The sequence below is a fragment of the Symphodus melops genome, assembly GCF_947650265.1.
Source record: "Symphodus melops genome assembly, chromosome: 7".
Taxonomy (NCBI): Eukaryota; Metazoa; Chordata; class Actinopteri; order Labriformes; family Labridae; genus Symphodus; species Symphodus melops.
In genome coordinates this window covers 19,610,878-19,618,824 of record NC_136697.1, presented here as the reverse complement: position 1 = coordinate 19,618,824, position 7,947 = coordinate 19,610,878, and the positions used below count along the sequence as shown (strand labels likewise).

The 7,947-nt window shown below is 41.1% G+C and overlaps 2 protein-coding genes across 4 annotated transcripts; one reads left to right on the top strand and one right to left on the bottom strand.

Moving 5' to 3' along the window:
- Positions 1 to 10: 10 nt before the first annotated feature.
- On the bottom strand, positions 11 to 2,050 carry jmjd4 (jumonji domain containing 4). The gene is made up of 6 exons (XM_079348077.1): positions 1,783 to 2,050; positions 1,509 to 1,674; positions 1,285 to 1,410; positions 917 to 1,184; positions 660 to 806; positions 11 to 537 (listed from the first exon to the last, which is right to left on the bottom strand). Exons 1-6 carry the CDS (start codon positions 2,045 to 2,047, stop codon positions 202 to 204), a joined length of 1,308 nt encoding a protein of 435 aa, XP_079204203.1. The 5' UTR covers positions 2,048 to 2,050; the 3' UTR covers positions 11 to 201.
- Positions 2,051 to 2,252: 202 nt separating this feature from the next.
- Positions 2,253 to 7,659, top strand: snap47 (synaptosome associated protein 47). Of its 3 annotated transcripts, none has more exons than XM_079348079.1 (5): positions 2,253 to 2,321; positions 2,855 to 3,377; positions 3,539 to 4,047; positions 4,364 to 4,488; positions 7,361 to 7,659. In XM_079348079.1, exons 2-5 carry the CDS (start codon positions 2,881 to 2,883, stop codon positions 7,505 to 7,507), a joined length of 1,278 nt encoding a protein of 425 aa, XP_079204205.1. In that variant the 5' UTR covers positions 2,253 to 2,321; positions 2,855 to 2,880; the 3' UTR covers positions 7,508 to 7,659. The 3 variants fall into 3 exon arrangements, with proteins under 3 accessions (XP_079204205.1, XP_079204206.1, XP_079204204.1); XM_079348080.1 differs by lacking the exon at positions 2,253 to 2,321 and adding an exon at positions 2,432 to 2,510; XM_079348078.1 differs by lacking the exon at positions 2,253 to 2,321 and adding an exon at positions 2,487 to 2,523.
- Positions 7,660 to 7,947: the final 288 nt, after the last annotated feature.

Below are 7,947 nucleotides of genomic sequence, written 5' to 3'. Positions count from 1 at the left end.
GTATCTTTTATTAACCTTTTTATTGTTCAGTGCAAATAAAAATCAAAAACATTCACAAGCAACACTATGAACTGTATTTTACTCCAAACTAAAGGTGAAGTATCACCTTTACCATCACCTTTTTCATAACGTACAAATTGGCACTTGTCGTTCAAGCTATTTCCAGATGATAAATACATTGTTGAGACACCACTGCACATCTTATTCCTGATATAGCAGATGCTGCCCCCTGGTGGATTGTATGGTGTCACGAATTTGCTGTAACATGGTTTCTGGCTGCAAAGTCAAAGATGAATGATCCAGCCGCTTAAAATCGTCATTGCAGAGTAGGCATTCAATAATATGAGCCACTCTTTGTAGGTCAAAGGCAGCATGGTAAGGTCCAAGGACGGTGAGGGTTTCTGATAGTTGTCGTGGGTATTCGGACGACTCCCCAGAGGAACAAGCATTCAGGAAAGCCATTCTGTTGTTGGCAATGATCTTTAAAAACGAGGCAAATTCTCCATAGTTGATACCAGAGCAGGCTTTCATGATGACCTGAAAATGTTAAGTATGACATTAACTTCACTTATTGCATTGCAAACATTCCCAGTGACAGAATGTTGTTTTTCAATTTTTCAAAAAAGCGTGCAGGCTGAAAAGTCCTGTCAGGACAGTACCTGACAGTGCTGGTGCCACGAGTCCATCGTGTTTCTCCATTCATTAATCTCTTTCTGAACAGACGACAGCTCATTCTGAAGAAACTGCCACATTATGTCTATGTTGCAGCCGTTCAACCAGTTGTGATTAATAGAGATGGTGTCCTCCTGCAAGATAAACATATAAAACAGATAGATCCTGTCATAATGAGATAACAAGCCATAACGTTTATAAATGTAATTTTTTTTTTAGTTTTTTTTTTTGTAAGAGTTCTTACCAGATTATAAACTTGATGGTGCCAGCCACTGGGCACAAAAATGATCTCCCCTGCCTCTTGAATAATTTCAAGAGGTTGACAGGCTTCATCAGAGTGTGGAAAAAGGCCTTTATCTCTCAGTTCAGCTGATGTGACATCATAAGGGAGGTTCCCGTGAGTGTCTCGTAAAAACTCCTCCTGACCAGGGGGGTACAGGAGCCATTTTTTCCTGCCACAAATGTTTGCAGACCAACTGTAGGAGCGGAAAACATCAGCGTGGAATGGAGTCCTGGTGATGAGAAAATGCATCAACTAGCATACTCAGTTTGTCACAACATGTCTGGTATGTATTCTCATACATTTGCAAAGATGTTTATTTTTTCCCCCACCATGAGCCTTTGGGTCCCATGTAGACAAAGCGATAATCGTCCACTTCAAGTGTATCCCAGTATTCATTCAGCCAGTCAGAGGAAAAGAAGACGGGTGTGGTGTAAACATTATGTTCTGGAAAGTCTCTGCAGAACAAGAGAACAGAATTGACCATTGGTGTGTAAATATGTTGTACATTGTGCAGTTAAAAAAAAAAAAAAAGGAAAATTATCACAATCATTACCTTGACATGTGCCAGTCTTTAAGATAAAGACATCCCTTAGGTGATGAGTGGCCATTCTGGATGTATTCCCTCCAGTATTGTATAAACTCTTTGAAAGGCATCACTTGTTTTGGGTTGGCATTGTACTCCTTTGCGTTGCAGTTTGCCACAGGAACAGGAGTCTCATCTGTCATGAATAACGTACAAGTCATTGACAGTTCGTTATATCAATGGCAGCACCTGCATGTGGATGCATTGAAGCAAGTAAACGCAATAATCATACGTGGTTATTTACCAAACTGTTGTAGTAGTTTCTGGAAATTAGGCTTCCCCTCCTCAGACACCCACTGTTTCCTACAAGTCCAGTCGTCTGTAAACCTCCTTGAAAACATACACGGGTGGTTCGGCAGCAAATATTTCTTGAAAAACTTGGAATAGCTCAACTCCTTGTCAATATAATCTAAAAAATGAGGAGACCAAAACTGGTCATATGACTGTCTTGTTATTTTTGCCAAGCTGCAGCAATTGCGATACGCCTCCCTGTCCATGATGATACACATTCAACTCCCTCGGCTAGCCTGTTAGCGAGGTTAGCTGTCACCGTTTTTAGACGGCAATAAACGTGATAATAACACTAACAGTTCGACTGGGTTAACATTATATGGCACATGTCGCTTTTACATTCACAGTAAACGTGCTGAACAGAGCTGGAAAAACTCGCATTGTGCTAAAACGTAATATTAGTTGTCGCTGTCTTGACAACAGGTCGCTGCGATGGACTCCATCCCGAGATGTTCCTGATGGAGGCACCGAGTCAACTACGGGTCTAATTATGTAAGCACAAACCTCTTATATGGTTTTAAGTATTAAACCAATGCATGCCATCCTATCTACTTAGGTTACCGCCGTCTAATGATATCAATTGACCTTAAAAGCCTTGATGAATTTTCCAGTCGAACAGTAAATACTGCCGTGCTTTGACATGACGCCACTTCCGTAATAAACATCAGCGGCACCTTACTGGTGAGAGTATGGGGTAATGTTTTGCTATGTCTTACAAGAGCATATTGTCTGTTATTGCTTTGGGAAACGTTTCGTTTAAATGTGAATTGATAGGTTACATTTTGTGAGGCACTCGTAATGTGTGCGGTTGAGCGATAATGTCTCTTCTCTGAGCAGAAGCTGCCAATGTGAACGAAGCTAATTTGCTGCCTGCACCCTATATAAGGCTTTTTAACGTTATGTTTTATGTTACTGTAAGGATAATATATTATTTTCGTTGTTATGTAATAATAGATTCAAAGAGTATCACTGTGTGTGTTATTGTTTGGTAAATGTGTAAGAATTAAGTTTTTTTGCCCTTCTAGGTAAAAATAAAGTGTGTCCTTCCAAAATGAGCCGGATCACCCCCATCCACAGCTGGCCTGGCTCCTATTACATCAACAGTGAAAAGCGATGGGAAAGTGGCACCCTGGCCATCACCAGGACCATGCTGTACTTCCACTCATCCCACAGTAAGGAGAGTCTAGCCGCTTTCCGCCTCTCTAGAATCATGGAAATCAAGATGGAGTCGTCTAGTTTCATCTTCAGCACTCTCACTGTGCTTGAAGAGGGCAACGTGAAACACTGGTTTGGTTCCCTTAAGCCCAACAGGGTGGTGGTTTATAATGTGTTGGAGCATTTCTGGAGAGAACACCTTTTGTCCCCCAGCTCAGAACCCCGGGGGGCAGAGTGTAAACCCTCTAAAGGCAAAGAGCTGATCAGCCTGGTGGCAGGGGCTCAAAAAAGACTGGAGGACACTGGCAGAGTCCTCAGCCACCAAGGAGACCAGTTTGACAACATGATGCAGGGACTGGAGAAGATCGACTCAGATCTGGGAGTGGCCGATAAGTAACTATTGAAATATTTAACTTGTGAAAGATATAATGCTCTTATTTGTATGCAGTTTACTAATAATCTGCATGCAAAACAAATTTTAAGTACTGAAATACGTCAATTCATACACTGATGTTTCTGACGTGTCCGTTCTATACTTTTGTGCTGTGTTCCAGACTTTTGTCAGAGCTTGAGTCTCCTCCCTGGTGGCCTTTTGGTAAACTCCCCTGGAAGTCTCAGCAGGAAGCAAAGGCTGAGGATGCTGCAAGAGCTGCTGCTACAGCTGCTGCGGCAGCCAGCAAAGAATCCGGTAGAAATAAGGTGATCACAAGCATCCCCGCTGTGGTGACCAAAGGCGGGGACTCGGACTTAAAACCTGGATGCTTGTTGGTGCTGGTGTCCTCGCTGGAGGTACGAGACACAAACTGCCAACTTCTTCACCGCTTCGAACGCAACGAAGTCGACGAAATCAGGGTGAACAGTCCGTATGAAATCACTGTCAGACAACGGTTTATTGGGAAGCCAGATATATGCTACAGGTTCCTGTCAGCCAAGATGCCAGAGGCACTGTCCGTTTTAGAGATGCAGTACAAAAAGAAGCTGGAGCTTACAAGTCAGTACACTGCATTTAAGGCAACTCCAGTCTCGTCTCCGTCTGACGCAGAGGGAAAAAACTTGAACGAAGGTAAGGGACAGAAAATATGAAAAAGCCTCCATTATCTGACTTTTTCCATGTTTAGTATAAAATTGACCACTGAGTGGCAGTACAGGTCTGTTTTTCCACATCTGTATACTTAGGTGTGTAGCCAAATGTAAAAACAGTTTACCCTCTTGACTTTTGGACACTGTCATTGGTGTCTGTCCCTGACAGAAATGTGTTTTGATGAGTCACTCTACCCTGATTGCCTCAGTTGCTGTACTCTGAGTTTACTGTCTGGTTTCCTCATAAACAACATATGTACTCTGCACTTTTTCACCACCTCCTCCACCCATGGACTCAGGTTTGCTGCGAAGGTGCCAAGAGACCGAGCTCCCACTGGAGGTCCCAGCAGGAGATCTCTCCCAGTTGCAGGTGCAAGTCCTCCAGCCATCTGTCAGTCAGGCTGAGGCCCAGGAGCTTAAACAGGTGAGACCTGTGTGAAAATATGACATGCACTACTGTGGCATTTATATTTCTGTACACATAGTAAATAACTCCATGATTGCAGTTACCCATGTTTTGATGGGCCCATTCAAACCCATAATACACCATAATGATTTTCATTTTTTCACTGTATGTTTAAAATGTTATTTAGTGAGACCACAAACCAAAGTCCATCCTGATTTTAAGAGAGGGAAAGAAATCTATTCAGTCTTTTGGTCAGACTTTACAACATCTTTCCATTCAGAAGCATACAACAGAAGAAATGTTTCAGACATGGTCTGCGGTGGCAAAACCTACATAGTGACGCACATCCAGAAGTATGGTTCAGGCCTTTTTTTTTTCTATTCCAGGTAACTTCAATAAATGTATTCGGCTATGTATATTTATTTTCCTATCAAAGGGTTTTGGTCTTGTTGCTCTATGTCTTACCCAAGAGGTGAAGTCCGAACAACCTATCCTGTGATCAGTGGTTAACCCACTCTACCTTTCTGAGCCACAGCCACTTTGGTAAAGCACAGAATGTAACCAGAACCATCTGACCATTTGTTTAGTTACAGCACATTTAAATACATGTGACATGCGGTTGTAGACTAATGAATACATTTTGGTTAGGCTCTAATAGCTGCTGTTAAGACTGTGTGACAGTTAACATATTTAGGTGAAAGAAAAGAACAATGGCTGCAGAAGATGCAATGATGCAATCATTACAAATGCCAATTAGAATTACAGACTTAAAATGTGTGGGTCTCCAATTCATACAATTATTTGGACAACACATGCTTTGGTTGTATTTCTTACCAATAGCTTTTTTAAAGGGGCATAAAAGTGGTATTTATTATATCTTTGAACTACATACAGTATGTACTGAACAGGAAAGTTAACATTTAAAATGAATCTTTATAGTGCTATGTGGTTGACAAAAACAACAAATCTTTTGCAAGTCAGTACTACTATTTTACAGGCTTTTTACAATAATACTAATAATAATAATAATAATAATAAAAGAGCTTAAATGAACATGTATAGCGTTACAAGGGACCCAAGGACATTTACATCAGAACACACCAACAGAAAAGATCCTATTAACAACGCCTTAAGCTATGTCCATATCAGAGATATGTTTATACTGTATCTCCCAATGTATTGACCTAGCTAGTCTAATTATTACTATTTGATAATAAACAATAAATGGTAAATGGACTTGAGCTTATATAGCACTTCAGACAACTAAAAACACTGCAGGTCACACCAGTCACACCCTTTCACTCACTGATGGCAGTGGTTGCTATGTAGTACCATCCATAAGAAGTAACTAATCCATTCATACACCACCACCGAAGCAGCAGGAGCAATGTGGGGTTAAGAGTCTTGCCGAAGGACACATCGGACATATTGCTCAGCCGGGGATCGAACCCTCGACCTTCTGGTTGAGACGGCTCTACCAACTGAGCCACAGCTGCCCCGATCATAAGAACTTTGATATTTGAGTTATGAAAGCATTACAAGAGAATTGTCTGCAGGTTACAGAGATATTTGATGCAGCAAGGAAATGAAAAGACAACATGATGCAGTTGTTTTCTTGATCAAATATTTGTTGCACTCCATCACTTGGGAAAAGCATTGTTAACACTTAGCAGCTAATATGAAACAGCACTGTGGTTGGACTGTCTCTTGTTTGAATAAATCACATATTGTCTCCAGCTGTTCACACTTCAAAGACTGACAGTTTGGACCTAATGCTACGCTTCTGTACACACCCTGCTTTTACTGTAATCCATGTCAAGATTCAAATCTACAGCTGGGCGACTTCTACAGAGGGTCACTCAGTTAAATGTCAAGTGGTAATATTCCCTTTCGTGCAAGCATCTTTATAGAAGAGGCTGCCGTGAATAGATGGACACAGGCTCACTCGTGAAAATAAGGATCTTTTTTTTTCTTTGTATTTTTGATTTAATCTTGGCCCTATCATGCATAAGACACACGCTCTTTAGGTCATGTATTTTTCTGTTAGTTCTCGCCTAAATGTTTAATTTGTTTTTTTTTTACATGACTTAAGTCCTCTAACCATTGTATAAGCAGCAGCTAAAAATATTCATGTTCTGTGTTTTTCTATGACACATCAAACTGAATGTCAACTGTAAGGTGTGATTCCATCATGTGCCCCTGCTTGAAACTGTAAAGTCAGACCTGAGTGAGGGAACACAGTCATTCCACCGTGTGTACTGACATACTATCTGTTTTCAAACTGCTGTCTGGAACTGTTTCTGTGACATAATGTCAGTGGGTGTGTTAGTGTGTAGCATAACATAATATTAGTTTAGAAACCATGGTGGTAGGGTTTGGAGGAGGGTTTATTAGGTTTTGCTTGGCACATCACAGTGTATTTAAGTTGTTCCATCACAGCTAACATACACCAGAGCTCCCAAAATCCACTGAGAGCAGAAAACAAATGGTATTTTTATGATATCAAAGATCCCAGGAGATGAGCAAAGATGTCTGTCTGACTATCTTCTCATGTTCCGTAAACTGAAAAAAAAACAACAATGAATGTCATGTGATTCGCTGTTTTTGCATCGTGCATCATGTTACACTTTCATGTTTTTTCTCGACAGACATAAAGCAGTAGACTCTACCCTATTTTCTTTCCCTTTTAACTAACACACTCACTTGTACCTCCCTCACCACATCTTTGCACCTCTGCACTGATGGTCCACACATTCAGCCCTGCAACAGCTCACCATTTTTTTTCTCTAGGTTTCAATTCTTCATTTATTCGTCTCTTGCTTCTTAGTTTTCCACTCCCATCGGAGGCTGATGTGTTACTCCCCAAACTAAATTGTGTGTGTGATTGCAGATGCTGATGCAGCTGAAGAATCTTGCCCTGGAGGCGGAGACAGAACTGGAGCGGCACGATGAGGTTCTGGACGTGCTGACAAGCTCCACAGACCGGGCCACCATGCATATCGAGAAGCACACCTGCCGCATGAAGAGGCTGCTGTAGTTCTAACAAGCAGACACATGGCACCTTCTTAGACTATCAGGTCAATCAGTGGGAGAAGAAAATATGCTGTAAATAATTCAAACGACTGTTTTTAGTTGCACTTGATGTTTTAATCATAGTCTGTATAAAACATGGACATTTTCATAATGACACTCTCCATTTGAAGCCCAAAATGTTCGTCCACATGTTGGAAATGCTTGCTTACTTATTCCGCCTTTCTTTGGATCAATCTCGCTGTAGGGAAAGAGTTGAAGCTGAGGCAGGCCTTAAGCTTGCATACAGCTACATGTTCTCACTCAACACAGTCTGTCCTGAATTATTTAAATGTATAAACAACATTTAGCTCAAATATCAACAAAGTGGCCAGTTACAAAAAAACACACCTGTTCAATTTGTGCAAATGAAGAAATGAGCTATTCAAACCAAAATTAATCTTCGAC

Excerpts from the sequence above, each read along its gene's own strand:
- jmjd4 (XM_079348077.1), bottom strand. The coding sequence starts at position 2,047 with ATGTGTATCATCATGGACAGGGAGGCGTATCGCAATTGCTGCAGCTTG. Across the intron at positions 807-916 it reads ACCATCAAGTTTATAATCTG|GAGGACACCATCTCTATTAA; the intron begins GTAAGAACTCTT and ends TTTATCTTGCAG. Across the intron at positions 538-659 it reads CGTGGCACCAGCACTGTCAG|GTCATCATGAAAGCCTGCTC; the intron begins GTACTGTCCTGA and ends TAACATTTTCAG.
- snap47 (XM_079348079.1), top strand. The coding sequence starts at position 2,881 with ATGAGCCGGATCACCCCCATCCACAGCTGGCCTGGCTCCTATTACATC. Across the intron at positions 3,378-3,538 it reads GATCTGGGAGTGGCCGATAA|ACTTTTGTCAGAGCTTGAGT; the intron begins GTAACTATTGAA and ends GCTGTGTTCCAG. Across the intron at positions 4,048-4,363 it reads GGGAAAAAACTTGAACGAAG|GTTTGCTGCGAAGGTGCCAA; the intron begins GTAAGGGACAGA and ends CCATGGACTCAG.